The sequence below is a fragment of the Drosophila navojoa genome, chromosome 2, assembly GCF_054131105.1.
Source record: "Drosophila navojoa isolate 15081-1374.11 chromosome 2, UAZ_NAV_1.0, whole genome shotgun sequence".
NCBI classification, from domain to species: Eukaryota; Metazoa; Arthropoda; class Insecta; order Diptera; family Drosophilidae; genus Drosophila; species Drosophila navojoa.
This window is the reverse complement of record NC_142890.1, coordinates 18,117,037-18,142,157: the sequence shown is the minus strand read 5'-3', so window position 1 is coordinate 18,142,157 and position 25,121 is coordinate 18,117,037. Positions and strand designations below refer to the sequence as shown.

The following is a 25,121-nucleotide window of genomic DNA, read 5'->3' as shown; positions in this document are numbered from 1 at the left end:
CAAGAACGATAGCAGCAGCAGAGCGAGTTCCCATTGGTCTCTTAACGCTCAACTGCAACGACTTCTACGAAGCTAGAATGCTCGCAGCAGCAGAGAGGGTTCCCATTGGTCACTTGAAGCTCGACTGATGCGAGCCCTACCTGCCGTCGGGCTCACTCAGGCTTCGAGTGAGCGTCGCCCTATATAAAGGGCAGCAGCTGCAGCATTTCTTCAGTTGCCCAGTCGCCTCGGTCCGGTGGGGGTCGGCTGTGCAGAGCAGTAAATTGAAGTGGGGTGAAAAGTGATCGGTCATCTAAGCATTGAGGACTTGGAAGAAATAATTAGATGAAATACTTGGAAAAAATTTTGGACGAAATACTTAGGGAGAATATTTGGGGAATAAAAACAAATAGAAACACTTAGCCGAAATACTTAAAGAAAATACTTGAAGAAAATACATAGAAGAAATACTTGTTTTTGGTTCAAGGCATACAAAAAAAAATTGGACTTGTTATCTTTAACTTATCGAGAGCTTCATCGTACTTAGCATCGTCTCTAGAGAAGGTGACTCGCTGTGCGTTTGTACCAATGGGTGTGCCTGTGCCTGCGCTTGATCAAAGGATTTAAGTTCTGCGCATTGGTAATGAATGTCAGTTGGTGTTTTTGTTAATTTAAAATGTATTTCCCAGCCACAAAGAAGCACACACAGAACATTTGGCACGCACCTTCAGTTGATTCCCCGTGGTCTTTTATCCTTCTACGGCTGTTGATTTAATTTCACTTTACCCGCACTTCAGCTGTACCATGAGGTGTATTCAGATAGCAGAAACTCGAGCACTGTGAACTTTCATAATTTATTTACTTTTATACAACTATATTAAATTAGTAATATTTATATTCTTCCTTTGTTATATACACATATTATTTGAATTATATTCATTAACCTGTACAGGGTATTCGCTAGTCGTGGACTAATATTATTCTACAGAGTATATCTTTATAGAGCACATGCTTAACCAAGGCTTATACGCCTCGTACCCACCCGGTACACATTTTCCCGTACTCTATATAGCATCCTCGTACGACAACTGTTTATATTTTGTTTAGCCTCGCACAGAGTATTCAAGATATATGGCACAATATGTCACAGCCTGTCCGTAAACTTAAATTGATGAGATATTGAACACATTGCCAAAGAAAGTATAACGAAAGAAGTATAACGACAAACTCTATTCAAGCTCTGACAACTTTTTTCATAACCAATCAGATCTGGCCCGTAGAAGTACATTACAGCAACAAATAGATGTTTAGTTTAAGTTTTATTTTATTTAATACACGTCATAATATTGTCATAATATATATAAAATATAAATTTTAATTACAAAAACAACAAAATTGTGTTCATTAAAATAGTAAATATAACAATATATTAAACTGTATGAATTTCTACCTTTATATTTTTTCAATACTGCTATTTTCGAAAGAGTATGAGAAATTCGGTCTAATGCGGATTACAGATTTTTCTTGTTACTTTTAAGACATTTGCTACACAAAGCAAACGTGGAAAATGTGCTAAAAAGTTGCATGCAGAGCGGACCAGGAACAAAAGTTCTTAACATCATCCTTATTGTTGTTGTCGTTGCTGTTGCTGTTGCTGCTGCTGTTGTTTATTGTTGTTGCTGCCTTTTGCGTGTTTGCGATTTGCTTTTGAAGTCACACACACAAGCTTATACACACATGCAGAGCCACGCGCTACGTGCAACTTGCTAAAATTGCGAGAAAATGGAAATTAAATGAACTTGAAATTGTGAACAGCTCAGATAGATATACATGTGTGTGTATGTATACTTGTAAATATGTGTATATATAAATAAACACAGCGACGCAAGTGCCACTGTACTTCAGCTAGGGTTACGCATTTCTAGTTGCCACACAATGTGGCAGCGTGGCAATGACGTCGCCCCAACTTTTGCGTAGGCGGCCGCGCTAACCCCCAGCGCCAGAGTTTTGCGCCAACAGCAGCCGCAACAAAAAGCAAGAGAAAATCTAACTACTGGCAAAAGCCATCGACAGACGTCAGTTCCCAGACGAAGCGATAGCAGAAGAAGCTTGAAGGTTGAAGTGTTCTATAGTTGGCTTACAATTATATAATACATAATGCTAAATTTTAATGAAAACACATTTTCATCTGCTCATATAGCTCATTAAGCAGCTAAAATATATCTTTACTTAACTCATTCACTACTTATTTACATACATATTATATGATTTCATAACTTTACTATATAATACAAATATAAAATATATAACGAGCATATTCCATGTTATTCAGTTGAAGTTAACAAAATATATGATTACTGAATTTAACAAAAGATTTCTTTTACTATGCAGTACTTTTAATTCATTTTATGTGTATTTTCTGGATATCTCTCTTTTGATTGGTGGAAGTTAAGTGAATATGTTGATGTAAATACAAGCATACATAACTACCATTCACTTACGATTCACAATCAGTAAACTGATTTCGTTCAAGTTGTTTTTGATATTAAAACGGCTGCCTGCAAAGAAATTTAAATATATAGCGTTTCCATATCTCTATTAAAAATCCCTAACTATGCACTTACCTATTTTAATCTCAATGAAATCACCCGATTTCAAGACGTATGTCTGTAAGTTTTCTGAGTCTTTCTGCACCTCAACAACAAACTCCCCAACGAGCGAAAGAAAACGCTGCAGAACCAAACAATAAAATCAGTAAAATATACGTGAGTATACAGATGATGGCTTACCAAGGTATTAGTCTTGTTGCGCTTCATGCCGCGCGCTTGCAGTGGCTGGAAACGCATGTAGCCCATGCCCCACAATTCCTCTGTTTTATAGAAGCTGTATTCAATGCCATCCAAATTAATGAACTTCAAGTCACTCACAGATGCTGCAAAATAAATATTTAATAATTAAGTTGAAAACCTTTAGAATGCAGGCTCCACTTACTAAAGCGTATTATACTGTCGTCACACACATTTCCCGCAATAACTTCAGCCTCCGGTGCCATCTCAACTCCGCGTAGAAAGTTTGCCATCTGCAGGAGTTGTGTTTGGGACGCATCCAACCTAGGCGGCTCAGACACCAGCTCTTCTCCAGACTCCATTTGCTCAGGTAATTGTAAGGCTTCTGCTTGGACTGCGGGTTCAGCTTCTGCTGCAACTTCGCATTCAGTGACTGAATCTGATTTTAATGTTTGGCATCGACTTCTCTTTCGGGCCATTTCATTTTCTATTACACTTGATTTAGGACTGTTGTGTTCTGTTTCTTGCCCCTCCTCTTCTTCAATTATTTCAGGCAGTGGCGAAATTCCCGATTCTCCAAAGTCTTCTTCGGGTTGCCGCTTACGCTTTAGCGGCCTTGTATGGCCGCGCGAAGTCGAAGATGTATTCTCATTATGCGTCGTACTGCTACGAGTGCTTTGGTCTGATTTCGACTTTCCCTTGCGCTTTCGCACACTGGAGTCGATAATCGCGCGCTCAAAAAATGTAGCCTTGAAGGGCTCACTAACGCTGTGAACCCATGTGTTGCGCAGTGGAACTTGGCCGCGTTTTGATTTGCGTACTCCATCTACAAAGTGAAAAATAGGTTGTAATTATCAATATCATTCACTCAAGACAACTTTAATAATAGAGTTAACTAGCTACTTAAGCAATCAATCATTGAGTCGAATCAAGTTGGAGCTCTTTCTTACTTGTTACATCATTAGTGTCTGTTTCATCGTTCAGCGGTGGCAACGTCTGATCTCCTGTTGTTATGCGTAGATTTTGCAACTCTCTGCTTAAGCTTGAAGCCCTTTTACTAACTCTTGGTGCCGGTAAGGTCGGTTTCTTAAATAGACTCTTGTCTCCTGTGGATTTTTTTGGTCTGGAATTTGGTTTCACTTTCTTCTGTTGCCGAATGCTTGACAATATTAGAGCTTCTCGAGCCGCTTTGCTGGTGCTCGGTTGCTCGTCAAACTCAAGGGCTGATGATGGTGGAGTTGGTGTTTGCATGCGCAGCTCCTCCATATAGCTGCTACTACTGTCTTGAGCCGACGGCAGCAGTATATTATCCGTTCCTTTAACAACTTGAGGATGGTCCAATGATTCTGCTTGGTTTTGTTGAATATCCTCTGAGCTTAGCACCTCGATGGTATCCTCAAAAGACGTGTGCATTAATCGATTCGAGCCTGCTGGAGGCAATACAACTGATGCATTCCTTAGAATCCCAGAATCTTCAGCAACTTTTGTGCCCTGTTCCCCTTGCTGCTCCAAAGAGGATCTGCGTACCTGACGCGAGTACCGAAGGGACTCTGGTGGAGGCGGCACAATTTGTATATCATCTATAATCATGGCGCAAGAGCTATGACTTTGCTCTGCAGCAACATTCTCAACATGCTCGGCTACGGCAGTATCGTTTGGCGGAAGTTGACTTTCTCGTAAATTGCGCGAATATCGTAAGGATAGTGGTGGGGGCGGCACAATAGGGATATCTTCGACACCCTTGCTGTTGCCTAGATTCAGCGGTGGAGCAGATGCTATCTTTATGCTGTCAGTGGTTTCGCCATGTTGCGCCAGCAGGGGCTGCGATCGATCATCCTCGATATCCGAATCACCCTTTGTGTACAGACTGCGCTTAGTCTCGCTCTTGGCGTTCTCCTTCAGTCTCTTCCTAATAGTGGTAGGCAGCTCCAGATAGTTTTGCAGCTCAGTAGTCTGTGAAGCGAATTCAAATTTTAATAAAAATGAATAATTGACAACTACAGTTCGATTATCTTACAATGGGTATGCCTCGGAGCCTGGAGCGCGATCGTCGTGGCAGCTGAAGCGAATCCTTAGGCAACTTTTGAGTAGATGCTTTATTTTTGATTCCATTCTGCGCCACATCTGGTTGTGGAGGGGATTTATTAACGTTCTTTTGAGCAGTCAATTCTGGACTGGTTGCAGTCACTTTGCTGGGCAAGCCATCGCCCCGACCGCTCAGATTACGACGCAGCATTTCCATTTGTATGCTCTGCTCCAAAGCCAGCTGCTGTTCCTTGGTGAACACTTGTTGGTGATGGATTCTGCCCAGAGAGTTTCGTTTTCGCAAATCGAGAATCTCGTTGTTGGTCATACGCGCAAGCTCCTCTGCAAACTCTTCCCCATTGATGGCCTGCAGAACTGGCTTATTTAGTGGAGGCTGATTCGTCCTCTGGACACGCCGCTCTGGTGAAGCATTCCTGCGCGTACGATGAAGATCAAGCAACTGGGTCGTCTTCTCCTGGCTTTTATCTTGCTTTTGCCGGAGACTTCGCCTGGTTTTGTTGCCAACGGCAGGCGCCAAGTTGAGCGGAAATGCACTTTCCTCAACCCCAACGTCACTCTCCTCCAAAGCTCGGCTCTTACTCGCAGTATCTACACTTTCCGGTATGCACGAAGTTTGGATGCCACAACTAACAGCAAGCGGCGGCGTTATTGATCCGACTGCGTTGTCCACATGTTGAATATTCTCCTGCACTTGAGTTTCAGGCACAATATGCTCCGACTCTGTCTCCACAGGCTGAGAGGCTAACGCTCTAGTTGGTGTCTTGTTCGATGATGACTGCGTTCCAGACACAATCCGATCGGACCCTAACGCAAGATATTGTGGCGCTCGTCTTGAATCTATATACGGCAACGAACGTCTCAGACGTACATGAGGCTGTCTACTAGTAATGGAGTGCAGGCGACTAGTCAATGGCGAAGTTGTAGTCTTCGTTGGCTTCTGTCCCATATTTGTGTCTTTCTTAGTGGGTGAGCACGATTCCAGGTCTTCAGGCCCACTTGGCTTTTCTATAACAAAGGTGCCCCGGCGATTAGCGTCTGTTGGTTGGTGTGAATCGGTTTTCGAGCTGGGCTGCTGTTCTGGCTCACTTATCCGTTCGTTGTCAGAAGTACCCCTGGCTGGTTGAGCTCGCACGCTTTGACGCGGTGAATGCGTTAGGCTTTCTTCAAAAGTCCCCTCGAAATCAGCATGATTCAACGCAGACTTCGGGGTTGTCGCCGCGGCTACCAAGTTCGTACACTGTGGGAGTTGCACTTTTGCCGGTTTCTCCAAAGCAGGCGTACTACTTACTTTGGGCAGCTGTAAGGGGACCTTTTATTAGTATATTGTAGTAAAAAAATAAAGGAAAAACTTACAAAAGCGAACGATCCCGATGTTTTTTGTGTCTCGTTGACCACAGTACAAAGATCTTCTTGCAGACAATGTCGTAAACGATTAACATGAGAGCCTTTGCTCACAACCAAATCATCCGAAGTATTGCAGTCCCTATCGGCTTCGCTACTTTGCTTAACTGGAGAGCAGTTGAGCTGAGCCGGCAATGCACTATTTTTATTCTCATCTGTTGGTGATTTGGGGCTTTCTAATTTTGGTTGCGATTCGATCACTAAGTGCGGTACATTAGATGTATTGGAGTTATTACACGTGTCACGTAGGGGTCGGTTATTTGCTACGTTTTGTGAACCTTGATGCTGAGTCTTCTGCTGATTTTCATGCTGTTGTTTCTGTTGTTGTTGTTGTTGTTGTTGTTTTTCTGGCAGTTTGATCAAATCAACGTCTATATCAAATGACACATCGTAGCCACCAAGCACATACTGGGGACTGTTTTGCTTTGGTGCGGTTTTCTTTTTTAGAAAATCTTTAAATTTATTCTCATCCGGATTGTCCGCATTTAAAATGTCTTGCAATTCGCTTAGTGTTGTCTCACTTACTTTTGGCCTGCAAAAGGAACAAGTTTACCGTATGGAATTTTTGTTTTAGTTACAACACTTACATATTTGAGATCTGCTGTATGCGTCCAGTGGTTTTGAAATTTATTTTTTTAATATTTCGTATTAGAATTTAAATGAAATGTTTAAGCGACGCGTAGCAAATGATGCGCGGTGTTTACTACGTACGCGTTGCACAGCACTGCACGACATTGCGATAAGTGTATCGATAATATATCCGCGATATTTGTGATGGAATGACACAGGCAATGCCAATGCATCACGCTGTTCTCTGGCTATATACGTTATTGGGTGTAAACATTTGGCGCTCAGCGCAATGAATTTCGATGGCATCAATATACCCCGAACTCTAGTGCCCCATAACTATTTACAGCTGGCACTAGCAGCGCGGCGAGGCAGCCAGCGACAAGTAAAAGAACTGCTGGAAAAGGTACATAGTTAAAATGAGATAATTTAAACAGAAGCATACATCACAGATAAGATTTTTTTTTTTGCAGCGTAAATTGCCTGAGCTAGGCTGGCGGGATGAAGAGATCGAGCAGCTGGTGCACCAGCTGGCAGCACTAGACAGCAACAATTTTGCACACAATGTGGGCCTGGGTGAGCGAGAGGCACGTATTGCATGCAGTAAGTAAATGGCATGCAAATTCAAAATTGTAGACATTAATCGGGATCTGATTCGTTCAGAACTTGTAGCGCGGAGACATTATAACTTTGGTCACGGCATTGGCCGGTCGGGAGATTTGCTGGAAGCACAGCCAAAGGCAGCCGGCTCAACATTAATGGCCAATCTGACAAACGCTATGCTTTTGGATCTGTTGCATCTGCTGGGCCTACAAAGCTGTCACGGATGCTTTCTAGTTCCCTTGGCCACCGGCATGACGCTGACCTTATGCTTACAGGCGCTTCGCAAAAGTCGGCCGAGTGCAAAATATGTTCTCTGGTCACGCATCGATCAGAAATCTTGCTTCAAAGCAATCACAGCCGCCGGTCTGGAGCCCATTATAATACCCCATGTAGTGCTGAAGGAGGAACAGGCATTGGCCACCGATTGCCAAAAGTTTGAGCAGCGCATCCAAGAACTGGGTGCCGACAACATACTCTGCCTGTACAGCACCACGAGCTGCTTTGCGCCGCGCAATTGCGACAACATTGTGGAGCTGGCACAACTAGCCAAACGTGAGTCTGTACCGCATCTCGTAAACAATGCCTATGGACTTCAGTGCGAGGCAATTACCAGCCAGCTGGAGAGAGCACAGCGCGTCGGTCGCATTGATTACTTTGTCCAGAGCACGGACAAGAACCTAATGGTGCCCGTTGGCGGCGCCATTGTGGCCGGCTCAGATGCTCAGCTCTTACAGCAGCTGGCCAGCAGCTACGCGGGTCGAGCGAGCAGTTCCCAAACACTGGATGTATTCATGACGCTGCTCTCACTGGGTCGCAATGGCTATCAGACGCTGCTGCGCGAGCGTCAACAAAACTTTGAATATCTCAAACAGCGATTGCAACAATTTGCCGCAGAGCACAATGAAATTGTGCCACAATGCAAAAATAATCACATATCACTAGCACTCACGCTAAGTACACTCAACGAGGTAGACAACAGCATCACCCAACTGGGCGCCATGCTTCATGCACGGGGCGTCTCCGGCGTACGCGTCGTAAACGTTGGGCAGACTAAATCCATTGATGGCCATGAATTCAAACGTGCGTAATCAAGAAAAAAAAATAAAACAGGCAATGTTATATTAACTCATTTTCCATTTTAGATTTTGGTTCGCATCGCGAGCTGCTGCAGACACCGTATTTAACAGTAGCTGCGGCTCTGGGCGTACATCGACCGGAAATAGATAAGTTTTTCGCAATATTGGACAAATGCTGGACGCAGTATAAGAAAACATCAGCTTAGCATTTCAGAGATGCTAACTATAAACTAACAACAATTATTCTGGATGCGTGAAAGAAAATAACCAGCTTGGGACTTGGAATGCTTGCATTGTATTATAAATATTCTCTTCTAAAAAGTGCACATAAAAAAAACAATTGTTTGTATGAGTATCTTAAGAAGTCTAACTATAAACAAATGATCTAAACATACGTCCTATATTTGGATTATATTTAATGATTGTTTGGCTCGTTCTCTTTGTCATTAGCATTTCGCTTTTGATGGTGACGATCGCGACTCTTTCGCCGGAGATGCTGCTGCATAGTCGCCTCGATTTGGGTGAGCGAGGTCTGGTACTCGAGCTTAATGCGCTCGTACTCGCGCTTCATGTGCGCCTCCTTGTCCTCCGCATAGATCTTGTAGTTGTGGGCGGTGCGCTTAGCGCTCTGATATCGCTGCTGGGCAGCGCGCATAGCCTCCTCGTGGGTCTCACGCAGCGTCTGCACCTGGGCGCGCCAATGCTTTTCTACCTGCTCTATGGATTGCTTTTGCTTGTCCCATTCATTCATGACGGCTTTCATGGAGCGACGCTCGGACTCGATGCTCGCATGCTGCTCTTCCAGTTCGCGCAGTAAATCCGAAATGCGCTGATTCTTTGCCTGCAACTCACTGCGGCACTTGTGCACAATTTGCTTCTGCTTCTCCTCCTGTTCGCCCAGCAGCTGCTGCATTTCCTCACGTTCAGCCAGAATAGTTTGCTTTAGTAGATCCACCTCTGTCTGGCGCTGCTGCAGATCGCGACACACCAGCTGATACTCACGCTGCAGGCACAAGCTGCGCTCCTCCGTCTGCTGGACGCGCTGTGTAAAGCGCTTCAGCTCGGCTGCAAATAGCTTGGCCATCTCGTCACGCACACGCTGCTCGATGTGCTTGATCCGCGCCTGCGTTAGCTCTGGAGAAGCGTGTGGCTCGCCACTACCATCCGCTGAGTAAGTTGTCACCTGCTTGTTGGGACTGCGCTGCTCGCCCAGTTTGACTACCTCCTGCTGCAGCTGGGCCTCATAGAGCTGCACCTTGACCTTTAGTTCATTTAACGACTTCTCCTGCTCCAGCATCTGATGCACCTTTTTCTCCAGGTCAGCTCGCAGTGCCTTCGACTGCTCCAACTCATTGCGCAGATCATCCAGCTCCTTCGATTGCATGGAGTTCAAATTTTGCAGCTTCAGCATTTGGATTTCAATCTGTAAGGAAATATGCGATTCGGATGCGGCACATATTGATGGATTATCTTTAACTTTACCTTTGTAATCTCAGCTAGCTGATCGTTGCACTTAGTGCAATGACTGGAGCTGTCCTTGGTCGCTTTGTCCAACTCCTCTTGCTTCTCTCGCTCCCATTTTTCACGCAGCATCTCGAGATCGCGCTCGTGGCGCAGCTTGACTGTTTCCAATATTTTGTTTAGTTCTTGCGCCTTAATCTCCGCTAGCTCCACATTCCGTTGAAGCTGGGCGATTTGTTGTCGCTGTTCCTGCAGCTCCTTGATGCTATCCGTTTCGCTCAGCTTGCGTAGCTGATAGTTGAGCGTCTCCTTTTCATTGGCAATGTCCGCGTAGAGCGCCTTCACTCGCTGCACCTCGCCCTGCGCATCCTCTAGCAAGATCTTGTACCGCTCCAGATCCAAGCGTAAATTGTCGGCAGTGGGTCGAATGCGCAGCTGACGATTCTCCTCCGCCAACTCGTCGTGTTGACGGCTGAGCTGCTCATGCTCCAATTTTAGTTTGTCCAAATCTAGCTTCGCCTGCTTCAGCTGGTTGTCAAGTCGTTGCCGCTCGGCTGTCTGCGAGATCGTTTGCTGGTGCAGTGCATCATTTTCGGCCAGCAACGCATCCATGTCAGCTTTCAGCTTGGACACATTAAGCGAACTGTTGTGGTGATGTTCATCTAGCTGCTCTTGCAAGCCTTTAAGGCGAGTCTCTAAACGTGCCTTGTCCTCCTTTAGGTTGGCCATCTGTACCAGAGTTTTATTCTCCTCCTCACGGAGCGCGCGAAGCTCGTTGGACCGCTCGTCCAGCTGTTTCTCCAAGCGACGCACCTCCTCACGCTTGTTTTTCAAACTGCTTAGCGCTCGATACAGTTCCTGCTTGATGTGACCCATGCGATCGGTGGGATTTAGAGGCGTGCTACCCATCAGACGTGATGGCAAACGACTTGGCGAATCGGTCTCCGATTGATGCTGCTGTATCAGCGTATCCATCATATCCATTTCCTCTGTAGTGCCATTGAGACGCTCAGTTAGCTGGGCTATCGTCTTGTCCATACTGGCCACCTGTGCACGCAAATCCGTAATGCATTGCTGCTGACGCACATTCTCCGCCTCGTAGCTGGGCTTGGCAGCCAGCTGTTGACAGCGTCGTTGAGCCACATCGAGCGCCGAATTCAACTCATTGATTTTTTCCGCCTTATCGAGCAGCATGGACTCGTGGGTGGACTGCAGCGCATTGTATCGAACATTCATTTGTTCAAGCTCCTGCTTCTTCTTGTCCAGCTGGTCGCTTAATTGGTTTACTCGCTGTTGCATTAACTCAATCTGGGCGCGTTGATTCTCCTCCAGCTGCTTAATACGCATATCAGTGTTACGATCATCTCGCTTGTGCTGGTCCCGCTCGACCATATCATATTTCCGTTGGACATCGGCGAGCAGCGTCTGTGCTGTCTCCAGCTTGCCAACCAACTGAGTGTTCTCCGTCTCTAGCGCACGCTTCTCGCATCGCAGCTTCTCAATATTATTGTCCAGATTCGAGCATTTCTCCTTGCTATCCACGAGCAGCTCATGTGTGTGCTGCTTCTCACAAAGCGCACGCTCCAGCTCCGCTTGCGTGATAGTCAGACGCTTTTGGAACTCGTCAATTTTTTTATGTGCTTCCTTTGCCATCTCGTTGACATTATTCAGTTCGTGAGTCCTTGACTCTAATAACATCTTTAACTTATGAATCTCGCCGGCATTTGCATAGTCCGCTTGCTGTTGCTGTTGCTGTGGGTGTTGGTGCTGATGCTGGTGCTGCTGCGGCAGCTGTGCGGGCTGCATTGGAAGCAGGGGTAGCGGCTGCCCAGGTAGCATATCAGAGGGGAAATTACTTGTCGTATCTATTGTGCTCTCTGAGTCGTCGTCATCTAAATCATCAAAAGCGTTTTCCAATAAATTACCCAGCTGCAAAAAATTAAATTAAATTAAATGAAAACAATTTGTAAATTTAAGATACACTCGGCAACGAATGAAATGTCAGCACATACCTCCGCTTCTCGGCGTTTTTGATCCTGCAGTGCTTCCTCCTCTTCCTGACGTTCCAAAGTTGAATTTACCTTCAGGGTATCAGCGCCCTGAAACAAACTAACGCCAGGCGTGTTCATTTTGCGTCCGTTCACAATCAATTTAAATTTGAATTTGACCTAATGGCGCAGGCGCTGTTTTCTTCGTTCTTTCTTTCTTTCTTTTTTGTAGGTTCTCAAGATAAGTATGCAGCTCAAGACATTTGCTAGCTAACAAAAAATTACCCTGTTTGCAACTGTTGCTTGGAAAGGCGCCAAAACAAATGTTGGTGTAATATTCTCACTGATTTCTCGATATTATATTGAAAACAGTGCGATGCGTTGATATTTTGCTCAAAATACAATTACTCTTTTCCTTTGATTAGCATTCCACAGCACTGTAGCTGTACTGCCGAGCGTGCTATATGTGGCGGTTGGTCGATTACAACAAATTTATGTTTCCCTGTTATCGATGAGGTGAATGATGCCAACATCGAACATCACTCCAGTCAGATATTCGTTAAATTCGAAGAGAAAATGAAAAACACATCAATTTGTTTTTGCTTTTTTCAAATTTTTTCAGTTTTATTATTATTATACAGACTGTCCATTCATAAACGCACTTATATTGGGACATTTATCTAATTTCTCGGCATCTATATGGAAAACCTTGGACAAACGTTTCCAACTTTGCGCATCAAAGTAATAGAAGGTGCCACGCTCTTTTGTACCATTTTTTTCATATTGATTAATGCCAGGAATTCGAGTTATCCATATTTTCTCCTCAACATGATACCGCCACTCACGACTATGCCTATATGTATATAAAAACAAAACAAAGCTTTGGTTTCAGATAACTGAAAATCCAGATATAACGAAACTTACAATTCAGCAGCTGCCATCAATTGCATTATATCACCGATATTCGTATAGAACAGGAAAAACAGCAGATCCTCTTGCAGCTTTTTCAGTACCGGCGCTGTGAGCTTATCTCTAATCGCAAAATTGATCAGATATTCGGGTGGCACGCTGTACTCCACGTCTTGTGCTCTTTTATAAAAAGGAGAAATATTAAGGTTTGTTAGAATGGGTTACAAATTCGATCCGAATGGGTAGCTCGCTCACCTGCAGGGTTGTTCCACGAACGGTCCTGCGAATGTTGGATGCAAACTCTCCTGTGAATTAAGATTTAAGCCCAGGCCCGTTAGATCCGTGCCCAACGACAGTGTCACCAGATTGGGATCCGTTTCAGCTGCTCGGATAAACGTTAGCAGACCCACCATGCCAAACTGATTGTTCACCATGCTCGCTGGTATATTTGTGACCTTGCCTGTATTTACGAATTGCGGAGAACCGAATTTGATTAGAAAATGTACTGCTAGAGATCCTTCTCATTTTAGGGTACTTACCATCTGGCGATGTTTGCACGCCGCTCTTCACAAGTTTATCATTGCTGGAATTATCGTTCATATGCTCGCCGCCTGCTCCACTGCTTGTGGCGCTACCGAGGCCGCCGCCCATCATAACATTGTTGCCGGTAACACTGTTGGCGCCACCGCCTCCACCTGTGCCTCCTACTAACCCTACATGCGTCGCGTTCACCACACCGCTCGACCCGCTGCTGTTGCCACCACCACCGCCAACAACAGCGCCGCCTAGACCGCTTCCAACGGCGCCATGACCATTTCCACCAACGCCCACAGCGCCGGAGCTGGCCGAACCGCCGCCGCTGACCACAATTGAATTCATTGCCTTTTCCGTGCCATCCAGATTATTGTCTGTGACACCGCTTCCACTTCCTCCTCCGCTACCACCACCAGAAGCGCTGCCAACGCCGCTGCTGCTACCCAACGTATTCGTTGTGCCATCCGAATTTTGGGTGCCCGGTAACGCAGGAAAGTCCTCGTTCGACATTGTAAACTCCGATTGCTCTGACGTTGGTTGCTTGACCATGCCAACTGAAAGTAATTCCAAATACCATCAGTTCATTTGTTAAACTTAATTAAGAAACAGGTATGACAACCTGTTTCAGTGTACAGGGAAACCATCATTCCAACACCAGTAAGCAATGAGTAAATAAAAACTAAGTTAAGATTCACACAATGATTCGATAGAACTGAGTTGGTTAAAAGAGAAATGAAGAACGTTTACATCCTCTATAAGTTACAAATAACAATTAACATAATAAAAACATAAGACTACATTGAACAAATAGATCAATATATAAGCAGAGCCAACCGCAACCAATTATACCATTAAATAAACAGAAATTAATTTAAAAAAAGGTGGATTTTCTTTTTGAACTCACAAGAGGTAAAGAAATTACCGTAGGGTTTGCTGCCCGGCGGCTGGAGGGTATTCGATTGGGGCAGTGTCTGATCGTTCTGGCCGCGCGCATTCGTCAGCGAAGGGAACTCTGTGGGATCGAGCAGCGCTGGCGTTGCTGCGTCCGCCCCGCTGCCACCTCCGAATACATGAAAGTTATTTAAGGGGCCTCCACCTCCACCACCGCCTGTGCCATATCCACCACGTCCGGATTGCATAAAGTTTCCCATGTTCGACTGTAACGCAAATATACAACAATAATGTTTATAGACGTGTAATTGATATTATCAGTGTCATCATCGCTATTTACCATGGGCCCGCTGCCCAAACCCTGCATGGCACGACGTTCCACAAACGGCCGTTGGCCAAATAGATTCGCATTGCGATTGCCAGTCGATAACGCGGGACCACCCACCGATAACTGCACATTGCGATTCGGCGATAGCTGAGGCGGCTGTTGCGTTTGTTGACCATAATTCGCAGCGCCGGGATAAGAGGTGCCGAAATCTAAATAAAAACAAACAAAATTCAAATATGAATATTCAGAAATTCGCTAGCTAAGTTGCCACTTACCGGTTTGGAACATGCCGGATGTGGGGGTTACATGGCCAGACATCGAGCTACCACCAAAGCCCCCCGTTGTGCGGCCCGTTAAAGCCGCGTTTGCTATGCTTCTCGGAGGTTGTTGAAAATTTAAATTCGCCATAATCTGGAGAAGCAGAAAAAGAAATTATTTTGTGTACTAGTCTTATAAACATTTATGCTGCCTAATTACGATAATTTCCATAAACAACTAACTGATAGTATGTTATCGATTATAAAAATAGTGATTTATGTATTTGAATTGCGTATTTATGTTGTCCGCTAATTGCATTTAATTAGCAGACTCAAATCCGTTATCGATAACAAAGCTAGCCCCAAAAGATGAAAGCATTTGACTGTCATAGAACATCATCGTGATGCAGTCGTGACGTGTTTTGGCGCGCACAAAAATTGGTATACATATCAGCCAATTGGACAACAACATCAACAAATCAAGCAAGGCCGGCTGTTGTTTATCACAAAAGTTGCTGCAGCTGAGACAGACAGAGAAAGAGAGTGAGAGAGGGCCATTAAATATTTATATATGTAGATGCATACATATGTACGCGAGCGAGAGGTCTGTGTCGCTGACTCAGTTAGATCAAAGAGAGAAAACAGAACCCAAATCCCGCACATTTGATAACAAAATTCTGAGTGCAGATAATTATTGTTGCGCGTTGAAAATAACGCAAACATATGCTTATAAATAAATATAAACAAGACAGATGGCGAACTACTCAGTTGCGCTGTCTGGCTTTAGCGTTGGCTTTGCTTTTGATTGTTTTTTTCTTTGTTGATTTTTGGGGGCGGGTTTTTATTAATGCGGCTTCAATAAAGCCAAGGTCGCTTGAAATTTTTACGTAACTTTTGTCTCAAAGGCAGCAGCGATAATCAGATGTAATCAAGTTGTAACATCTATAATATTGGAGGCGATAATAGTGAAATTGAATTCAGAATATAACACTAATTTAGATTAAATGGCCGCACGAATATCAACAGCTGTAAAAAAGCCACAAAAATGAATGGACACAGACAGTACATAAAAGAAGCACACACAAACCGGTATAAATATCACTCAGACAAGACGTAGGATGCTCTCTCTGTGGACTCTACGTAAAATGGCACACAAAAGAACGCACAAAGGTAGATGAAAAAGGACGAAAATATATTTGTGTGAGTTGGTGTGATCGTGTACATGAGTGTGACTGTATGTGTATGTGTTTGTGCATACAATAAAAGATGCTACTTGTTTGTGTGTTGCTGATCTACTGAATTATCTCTGCCTGCACTTGTCTGCACCCAGCCCATTATTTATTTTCTTGCTCCTTTTATATTTCGAGCACCTTTTCGTGCGCTCTTAGATGCTTCTCGATTCGCTTGCTTTAACTTGCCAGATTTTGATTTGCCGATGACTTTACAGCGTCGTTGAGATGCTGATCGCTCATTTATTCGTTCAATCGCTATATGTGTAACTTCATCAGCTGACCAATTTACGATTTGCAACACTGATTTCGTTTACAACAAAATTCAGCGAATTCGACTATGGCCAATTAGTGTCTAGGGCTAGCCTTGAAAATCAAACTTAAGCAACAAATATACGTATGAACTGTGATCGAATGCGAAATGCTGAAAATTGTTAGATTTTTACAGAACACTTACCTAAATGAACGATGGATGATAATGCTGCTGCTTCTTCCTCTTCTGCCACTGTTACTGCTAATGCTTTCCGACTACTGCTGTTACCAACAACATACACTGAATGGTTTGTTCTCACCGCATTTAACATTCCAAAGCGACTGGGACGTTGTTGTTGTTGCTGACGCTTGCGTCGTCGTTTCGTCAGATGCTGCACCAACTGACGCTTATTATTTGTGAACTTGAATATATGTATGCTGATCACTCGATTCAGTTTGTTTTACTGTTACTTATAAATGGCACTCGTCGCATATACACAACGGCACACGGGCAAGCAGGATATACACTCACATACACACGGTCACCCACACGAGGATGAAGATGATGCGCAAAGTGTAACCCCAACGTGAGGAGAGAGGTTAGTTGGTATTTTTCCGCGCCGTATCGTCCCTAAATATATTGCACATATATATACAATATATGTAAATATATATGTACGCACGTACACTCACGCTATGTATTGGTAACTGTGTATTGGTGTACTTTACTTCGTCGTGCCTACCCGAGAGCAGGAGTACCGAAGGTTTTTTTTATACGCTTTTCCCCCCTTGCCAAGCAGCGCAAAGCGGCGACTACAGAATTTTTAACTACTGCAGTGTCGTCCGTTGCGAAACGTCCATTAATATTTTTTCCTTCCAATGTCGTTTTGCTTAGTTCAGCCTTTTTTCTGTTAGTTTGCCTTGGTTGATATATATTATGTTGGTTTTATTTGTAAGTAAATAATTGCTTGCTATTGCGCTGTTGCCACTGCTTCTTCTTCCTTCACTGATTCCACAGAATGTGTGTGTGTGTGTGTATGTCTCTGTCTTTGTTTTCTCAGTTCATTGAAATTTCACCCGAACGCGAATTTGGGGTAAATTCGCTTCGCGATTTGCGCACCTTTTACGCCACGCAGAAATCAACGCACGTTTTTTCAAAATAGACAAATGCCTATTTATTGTATATACAATAATATAAATGGCTTTTGAGCGCTCGAAAAACGCTTAAAATGTACACAAAATACGTTCCGCAAAAAACTTTTGTGGCTCGTCACATACGAATACAAATACACAAAAGACGGAGATAGATGATGGTTATCGGTGCAGCATTGTTATCGATAGTGGCGTTCATAGCAGCAACGGCAGGGTTGCACATACCGATTTAGGCCTGCTATACACGACGAGCTGTTCATAAATGCGGTATTTAAATAAAATATAAAATATGCTTATAAAGAAATAATAATTTGGTTAGAAGAGCACGGGCATCTGTTTAATTAGTTATATCCGGCTATTTTTAATGAAGTATATGAATTGATTGAACGAAAAATTTGTCTGCACGTGCCTGAGCCGCATAATTTGCTATTCGCATTTGTGGCACTGTCAATTTATTCGCTTGAAATAAGATTACTTTAAAACATGGGTGATCGGAATTCAGATGATGAGAGTGGTAAGTACACTATTAAATACTTAGATGCACCAGCTGTACATAAATGGCTTTTAAAGGTTCTGGATCCGGTTCCAGTCGAAGTGGAAGCCGTAGCCGTAGCGTCACACCGCAACGCAGTGCACCAGGGTAGGTTTTTACTTATTTAAGGATTATAAGTAGCCTGTCAACATTATATTATTAATGACATATTACCCTTATAGTTCGCCCCGCAGCCACAAGTCTGGCAGTGGCAGTGACCGTTCACGCTCTGGATCTAGAACCTCGCGATCACGCTCTGGCTCAGGCTCGCCGCATAGTGCACGCTCCGGTTCCGCAGCAAGTCGACGCTCGCGCTCGGGCTCGGCTCACAGTCCACGCTCTGCATCTCCACACAGCCAGCACTCTGGCTCACCTGGTAGCAAGCGTTCACATTCCCGTTCCCGTTCACGTTCCCATTCTCGTTCCCGCAGCGGCACACCTCATAGCAAGCACAGTGGAACGCCGCATAGCAAGCATAGTGGCAACGAGGACTCCCGTTCTAACTCCCCCAATCTGCAAATTGATGATCAGCGTGCCAATTCAAAAAGCAAGAGCCGCAGTCGCAGCGGCAGTCGTACTTCAAGGTCTAAATCTAGATCTCGTTCCCGTTCACACTCCCGCACTAAGTCGGGTACACCTCATTCGGGTCGCACTTCACGTAGCCGAAGTGGCTCCGCTTCTGGATCGGGTAGTGATATTGGCGTGCCCAAGAAGAAGCCACGCCGTCAAAGCAATTCGGATAACGAAAAACCTGATGGCGACAACACATCGCCTTCAAAAGCAAAGAAGGCACGGCTGATTGATTCTGATAGCGATGAGGACGAGCCGGTAGGTCAATGAGGGCTCCCTGTCTACAGAAATCGTATTTATTTCTGCTTTGACTATTTGCAGCCAAAACCAGCACCAGCTGCATCTGATATTTTTGGTGATGCGGACGACATCAGTGACGACGAGGACACAGCGGCCGCTGCGCGCAAATCCCCGGCGGGGAGCCTAGGTCGGTCGCGCAGCCGTAGCAAGAGTAAATCACGTTCACGCAGTCGCTCAGTAAGCCGATCACGTAGTCGTTCGCGCTCGCGCTCTCGCGATGCAGAGCCACGTCAGGCCGTGCCCAAGGAGGATGAGCCGGAACCGTTGCCAGAGACGCGCATTGAGGTGGAGATACCGCGTATATCTGCCGATCTGGGCAAAGAACAACATTTTATTAAGTTGCCCAACTTCTTGTCTGTGGTCACACATCCCTTCGATCCGGAGACGTACGAGGACGAAATCGACGAGGAGGAGACCATGGATGAGGAGGGCCGGCAGCGCATCAAGCTCAAGGTGAGCAACACCATACGCTGGCGCGAGTATATGAATAACAAGGGCGAAATGGTGCGTGAATCGAATGCGCGTTTTGTGCGGTGGTCCGATGGCAGCATGAGCCTACATCTGGGCAACGAGATCTTCGATGCGTATCGTCAACCGCTGGTGGGCGACCACAATCATTTGTTCATCCGTCAGGGCACGGGCTTGCAGGGTCAGTCTGTGTTCCGGACCAAGCTTACCTTCCGACCGCATTCAACTGAGTCGTTCACACACAAGAAGATCACCATGTCGCTGGCGGATCGATCGACCAAGACGAGCGGCATTAAGATACTCACGCAGGTGGGCAAGGATCCCACTACAGATCGCTACTCGCAACTGAAGGAGGAGGAGGCCAAACTGCGCTTGGCCATGCGCACCCAACACAAGGCGCAGCCCAAGAAGAAAAAGGCTGGGGCCGGCGAACCACTCATCGGTGGCGGCGGCAACTCGTCCTATCAGCACGACGACGGCAGCGACGATGAGAATGCAATCAGTCTAAGCGCCATCAAAAATCGTTACAAAAAGGGCGCCAGCGGCGGCCAGGCGGAGCCAAAGGCCTCAACCATTTACTCCTCAGACGAGGACGAGGGCTCGGACTTTGAGGCGCGTCGCAGCAAGAAAGTAAACAAGGCAAAGGCCAGCAAAGCACTACGCGACTCCGACAGCGAATCTGACGCCGGCAGTGGCAAAAGCAACGACCGCCCGGCAGGTGCCAATAGTCGCAGCGGCAGCGGTAGTGGCAGTGGCAGCGACAATGAAAGCCGTAAATCAGGCAGCGGCAGTGGCAGCGGCTCCGGTTCCGGCAGTGGCAGTGGCAGTGGCAGTGGAAGCGGCAGCGATAATGAATAGTTTGTGAATGAAAGAATGAGAAATTGAATGTGTTCCATAATATGCATAAGCATTATGGAATCCTGAGCACTAGGTTAAATATCTGTTTCAAATAAGTTCTTTAAGGAAAATAAAAGGACGTCGCCCAAAAACTGTCTTTTAATTTGTCGATTATTGAGAAAATATACAAATATATCAATATACTGTCATGAGAGTTATATCTTCACTCTGATAGTTAGTACCCAAATGATATTATTAAGAAGAATTTATATTATATAAGATAATGCTTATTAGGAGGCCCTAATGTCCCATCGAGTTCCATTGTGGGATTTGTATTACTCCTGGATAGTTGAAATTTGCCAACACGAAAAAAGAATCTCCGTAAAATAAGTGAATATTCGATAACCCGATATATTAATTAGCCGTAATGCAATGCTAGTTTTTTCTATATATATTTTTCCATAAATTATTGCTTAAATAACCTTTTTTACACAATTAGTCTATGCCGCGTTCAACAGGCGACGTTTTCAACCCAAAATACATAATTTTTATATTTGTTACATTTTTTTTGTTTACTTAGTTATATATATCTACAACTGCAATGCTTTGAATTGAATGTTTAAAGGGGATCTCTCTCTATATATATAGGTACACGTTCTATACTATATTCTGCATTGGTTGAAACGGATTTATAAATATTCTTGTATATATGTAAATATAACTCTAAAAAAAGTAGTTACAATATTTTTCATTCTGATTTGTAAACAAATATTCGAGTTTCATAAATATCATAAATTATACATTTTGTTTTGTTTTATTTTCTTCTTTTTGGAAAATTGATTGTGCGACAATTTAATATTATTATATTATTTTTATGTAAAGTTTGAACATTATATAAATGCTAAATCAGCTCTGTAAAATTGCTTTTTGCTTAGTCAACGAGCACAACAGTTGATATATACTACAGATAGCTATTAATCATACATATACATCATATACATATATATATATATATATAGATATCTACCATCTCGATCAGTGTGGCATTACGCAATTCGAAATAAGGCAGTTGTGTTCTCTGGGTTTTACAATGGAAAATGATTTTATATTTATTCATATTTTGTTGCATGTCGCATGCTCTATAGGAAAAAAAAACTGCACAATGATCTTAACTGATCTGGTTTTGGCATTAAGTACAATATGTATTACCGAAAAAAAAAACCAACCTTATACGGACTCTGAACTGTTTTTAGACTAAAAGTTTGCATTTTTTGTGATTTTTCATCTACATAATACTCACAAAAAGGGCTTACACAGTTCTTATGTCTACACAGTTCTCGGTTTAGAGTTCCGACTTATAGCTAATACGTCTGATCTTTATGTAAATAGTAGCTGGTACATTATGGAGTCCATTGTCAGTTCTCATATTCCACATGCTTCTTATTCGACTTCTTGTTGCTCTTGGCGTGTGGAACCTATTTTTGATGTCAGTAACCACGCAGTTGGTTCCTCCATTTTCTCCTTCGATTAGTCACCATCGCTGTCTGATAACACGCTCGCGTTTAACAAAGAATTATTTAAATACAAGATTGCTGTGTTTCTGTTATAGTTATTATATTTTTCTTCTTCTTCGCCTTCGGTTGTTGTTTCGAAGAAAATTGCACAAAATGCTTTTAATAGCCGTTGGTTGTGGTGGTTTTCCATCAGCAGGCCTGCAAAGCGAAAGAAATAAATCATTTTAATATATGCACATACAGTGGAGGCTCAATATAACGAACATATTTGGCAAATAAACAGCTTGTGAGCTGAGCAAACAGAGTCCTTAATCAGCCTAGTGAAAAATTAAGTTCACGACGTTCACCCACCGAGATGTTTTACTGTACATTTAATCAGTTGTTGTTGTTGTTGTTGTCCGTAGTTTAAGTGATGTACTAGAGCGTGGCCACAGCTAGAACTGGGGCCGGGCACTTGATATTGTTTAATACTTGAAATAAAAGAGAGCTGCGACACGAACGAACCTGGCCTGGCTGTCAGTGCAGCAGGCGGAGATCTTATCACCAAATGGCTGCATGGCATGAACGAAGTATGTAGACAAATGCGACTAATACTAATGCCACGAAACTTAATTGAACATTTCCACTAAACTCGGGTGTGGATCTTAAGCACACATACCCACACGTATACATAGCTACACCTGATGTTTGTCTCTGGGGTAGAGAGCATCGACCTCTCGAGTTTTGTGTGTCCGTCTTTTGAGACAAGGGAATCCAATTGTTTATCAAGTTTAACAACTCAACCCGCTGCTTATCGGGCAGAAAATTGTTTGCAATTTGGCGTCTTTGCTCGTGCCCTAAACTTAATTTTCACGAAAAGTTAATATAAATCAGATGCACTTAAAGATTAATGACTAAGACAAAGACTAGAAATTTTCCATAAGGATTGGTAACATGTATAATTTTTCCGCCACATTTCAATTATATCGATTTTGTTGAACTGAATGAAATATATTTTAGTTAAGCCTGAATTAAGTTGAATACTCTGCTGTCATTTGGCTACGCCTTGAACGGACAAACACAACATCTGTAAATGCAACAACAACAACGTCAACGAAACCACAGTAACCACCAACCAATGGTTGTCACCTTACGTCTGTGCTAAGTGTTAACGTTTCGAATTGCAATCAGCGTGATTCGCACATTAAATGTACCCAACAATAGCAGAAACCCAAATGGATGACTCAATCCATCCAAGTAGATCTCTGCTTGTGCAGCACCCCGCCGCTCCCTTTCCCAGTGATTCACTGTAGCAACGACTTACGTGCAGCGAATGTATCGAGTTTGTCTCATAGCCGCCCTTGCTCTGCATTTGAGTTGAGATCGCGTTCAGACGATTGGCGGACAGTTCCACATCGGCAGATCCAATGTGTCCGGTGTGCACGAAATTCGTAGGATTCCCGATCATGGAGCGATCGATTCGCAGGCGCTGATGGGGTCGGCGAGAAGGAGAGCGCTGCTGCTGGAAACAGCATGAGAACCATTGCAGCCAAATTTCGCCAGTAGATGCCATTTTTTGTGCTGCCTTTTTGGACGGCCGTTGCTCAGTCTTATAAAGGTTGTTGTTGTTATTGTTGTTGTTGCCGTAGGGTTTGACACTTCCGCTTCCGGCCAGGTTGAAGTCTTTGCGTTGGCGTGGAACACGCGCTTGCCTGGAAAATAACAATGAAGCAGAATCAAATTAGTTAAACAGTGAAAAGTGCCATGAAGATCTGGCAAAGATATAGGTTAGATTGGCTTTCATTCAATGTAAATACAAGTTAGATTTGGTTCGTTAGCAGAGCATTCACTGTACTTGAAATGTTCCTCTCGATCTGCTCCAATTGTTGCCATCTTTTCACCAGGCCACGCACAATCCGCACAACACCTTCAAATCAAGACGAAACTGTTGAAATGCAGAACACAATTCCAAATGAGACTGACTGTGCCTCCGAGGTTTGAAATAAAAGCAACAATTAATTGGCACTTTTGTGTAATTAAAATCGAAAGAAAGACACAAAGCGTAGACAAAAGAAAAGATTGTGAGCAGTATGGTAGCAGTAAAAAAAAAAAGAGATAGAGAAAAAAAAAACAACAACAACAATAGCTTAATAACAATAAAAGAAAAGAAACAACAGAAAAGACCTACTCCGGCACTGGCACAGGCAGTCGGCAAGCTGCATTTGCCTTTATCACTCACTCACTTATGAATATCATTTTGCGGTTTTCTTTGGCTGTTCTTTCACAATTCAGCTGAATCAATAAATGTGTGTGTGTGATTCATTTCGAAGGACAGACTTGCACTTCACAATTTATGCAAAATAAAATATATATTTTATTGAATACTTTCTGTGGTATTGTAAAACTTTAAAATAGCATCTTTGAAAGCTTTACAATACTGCTTGAATGTTCATTTCAAAATGAACTTTTCATTCCCTTACCACTTGTCAGAATACTGTAACTACATAACAGTCTGTATGAATGACAGACTGTCGAGCACTGTCGCCTGGCAGCAGGCAATTTCCTGGCCCACAAACTTCTTGGGCTTTCTTTAAAAAAAAACCTAACGCGTGTTAGTTGTTGTTACTTTTTTCTGTTTCTTATTTGCAGCCGGTGTTTTATGTTTCGTTTGCCTCTGCCATTTTCTTGGGCAATTAAAGCTGCTCGAGCGTCTTTAATGCGCAGTGAAAACGAAATGAAAGTGGTAGACGGAGACGGTTGACGAGCTGGAGCTGGAGTCGGAGCTTGAGCTGGAGCTAGTGTTGAATCTGAGTTCGTTTTAATAATGTGTGGGCCATTGCACACATACATACATACATACACATGTACAACCGCTATCTTTAAAATCGTAGCGCGTGTCACAACAACAGCACGTAACAATAGTAGTAGGAGAGATGGAGAAAAGAGAGTAAGAAAGGGGGAGAGAGAGAGAGAGAGACATCTACAGGAACTGAAGCCGCTAAAGCGTTTCAATTTTTGTGTGTCAAAAGGTTATTAAAGTATGAAATGCTAAAGAGATAAAGATAAAAGCACACACACACAATCATACACATTAGAGCACAATTGCATGTGTGTTAGCTCATGCTCAGTCGCTTTTGTTTTCCACGTCAGTCGGCGTTATTAATAAGCTGGAAATCGAGTCGCTACTTTTATCGAGCTGAAAACGAAAGCTCAGACACCGCTAATTATCAATAAAGCACACGCACTTATGCACTAAACATGTGCGAGAGAGCAAGCGATGGGTAAGAGAGCTGTTAGGAGAGGAAAACAGCATGCAAATTACTTTGCAATAATATATGTACAATAAACCAATAAAAATTGCCAATGAGCGTGTAGCTTATACTGGCAAATGTTTATACATATGTATTTGTATTTTGTATTTTTGTACACGCTGACATCATCAGATCAGTAAAAGCAAGGCGA

General features: G+C 43.6%; 6 protein-coding genes across 10 annotated transcripts; 2 read left to right on the top strand and 4 right to left on the bottom strand.

The window, feature by feature from the left end:
* Positions 1-1,285: 1,285 nt before the first annotated feature.
* Positions 1,286-6,933, bottom strand: Cenp-C (Centromeric protein-C). 2 transcript variants are annotated; one of them, XM_018098115.3, is made up of 10 exons: positions 6,800-6,933; positions 6,165-6,744; positions 4,888-6,108; positions 4,783-4,845; positions 3,716-4,718; positions 2,971-3,591; positions 2,769-2,911; positions 2,604-2,709; positions 2,481-2,537; positions 1,286-1,745 (listed from the first exon to the last, which is right to left on the bottom strand). In XM_018098115.3, coding segments are annotated over exons 1-10 (3,810 nt in total). In that variant the 5' UTR covers positions 6,802-6,933; the 3' UTR covers positions 1,286-1,731. The 2 variants fall into 2 exon arrangements, with proteins under 2 accessions (XP_017953604.2, XP_089121825.1); XM_089265699.1 differs by having other exon boundaries at positions 4,783-6,108.
* SecS (Sec synthetase) lies at positions 6,932-8,852 on the top strand. The gene is made up of 4 exons (XM_018112094.3): positions 6,932-7,185; positions 7,253-7,382; positions 7,443-8,462; positions 8,525-8,852. The coding sequence occupies exons 1-4, from the start codon at positions 7,072-7,074 to the stop codon at positions 8,662-8,664; spliced, it is 1,404 nt and encodes a 467-aa protein (XP_017967583.1). The 5' UTR covers positions 6,932-7,071; the 3' UTR covers positions 8,665-8,852.
* Positions 8,731-12,223, bottom strand: asl (chromosome segregation ATPase asterless). Its single transcript, XM_018112088.3, has 3 exons — positions 11,932-12,223; positions 9,941-11,848; positions 8,731-9,881 (listed from the first exon to the last, which is right to left on the bottom strand). Exons 1-3 carry the CDS (start codon positions 12,046-12,048, stop codon positions 8,874-8,876), a joined length of 3,033 nt encoding a protein of 1,010 aa, XP_017967577.1. The 5' UTR covers positions 12,049-12,223; the 3' UTR covers positions 8,731-8,873.
* A 276-nt stretch (positions 12,224-12,499) lies between these two features.
* Positions 12,500-17,587, bottom strand: Rga (CCR4-NOT transcription complex subunit regena). Of its 4 annotated transcripts, none has more exons than XM_018112091.3 (9): positions 16,995-17,586; positions 16,513-16,938; positions 14,845-14,980; positions 14,582-14,778; positions 14,255-14,507; positions 13,356-13,904; positions 13,072-13,276; positions 12,832-12,996; positions 12,500-12,760 (listed from the first exon to the last, which is right to left on the bottom strand). In XM_018112091.3, exons 3-9 carry the CDS (start codon positions 14,975-14,977, stop codon positions 12,541-12,543), a joined length of 1,722 nt encoding a protein of 573 aa, XP_017967580.1. In that variant the 5' UTR covers positions 14,978-14,980; positions 16,513-16,938; positions 16,995-17,586; the 3' UTR covers positions 12,500-12,540. The 4 variants fall into 4 exon arrangements, with proteins under 4 accessions (XP_017967580.1, XP_017967581.1, XP_017967582.1 ...); XM_018112092.3 differs by having other exon boundaries at positions 17,001-17,586; XM_018112093.3 differs by having other exon boundaries at positions 14,273-14,507; positions 16,513-17,587.
* A 149-nt stretch (positions 17,588-17,736) lies between these two features.
* Atu (Another transcription unit) lies at positions 17,737-20,279 on the top strand. The gene is made up of 4 exons (XM_018112089.3): positions 17,737-17,973; positions 18,030-18,099; positions 18,174-18,819; positions 18,883-20,279. The coding sequence occupies exons 1-4, from the start codon at positions 17,943-17,945 to the stop codon at positions 20,185-20,187; spliced, it is 2,052 nt and encodes a 683-aa protein (XP_017967578.1). The 5' UTR covers positions 17,737-17,942; the 3' UTR covers positions 20,188-20,279.
* Positions 20,280-20,937: 658 nt separating this feature from the next.
* Spec2 (CDC42 small effector protein Spec2) lies at positions 20,938-23,645 on the bottom strand. The gene is made up of 3 exons (XM_018112102.3): positions 23,515-23,645; positions 22,984-23,371; positions 20,938-21,878 (listed from the first exon to the last, which is right to left on the bottom strand). The coding sequence occupies exons 1-3, from the start codon at positions 23,550-23,552 to the stop codon at positions 21,870-21,872; spliced, it is 435 nt and encodes a 144-aa protein (XP_017967591.1). The 5' UTR covers positions 23,553-23,645; the 3' UTR covers positions 20,938-21,869.
* Between the last annotated feature and the right edge of the window lie 1,476 nt (positions 23,646-25,121).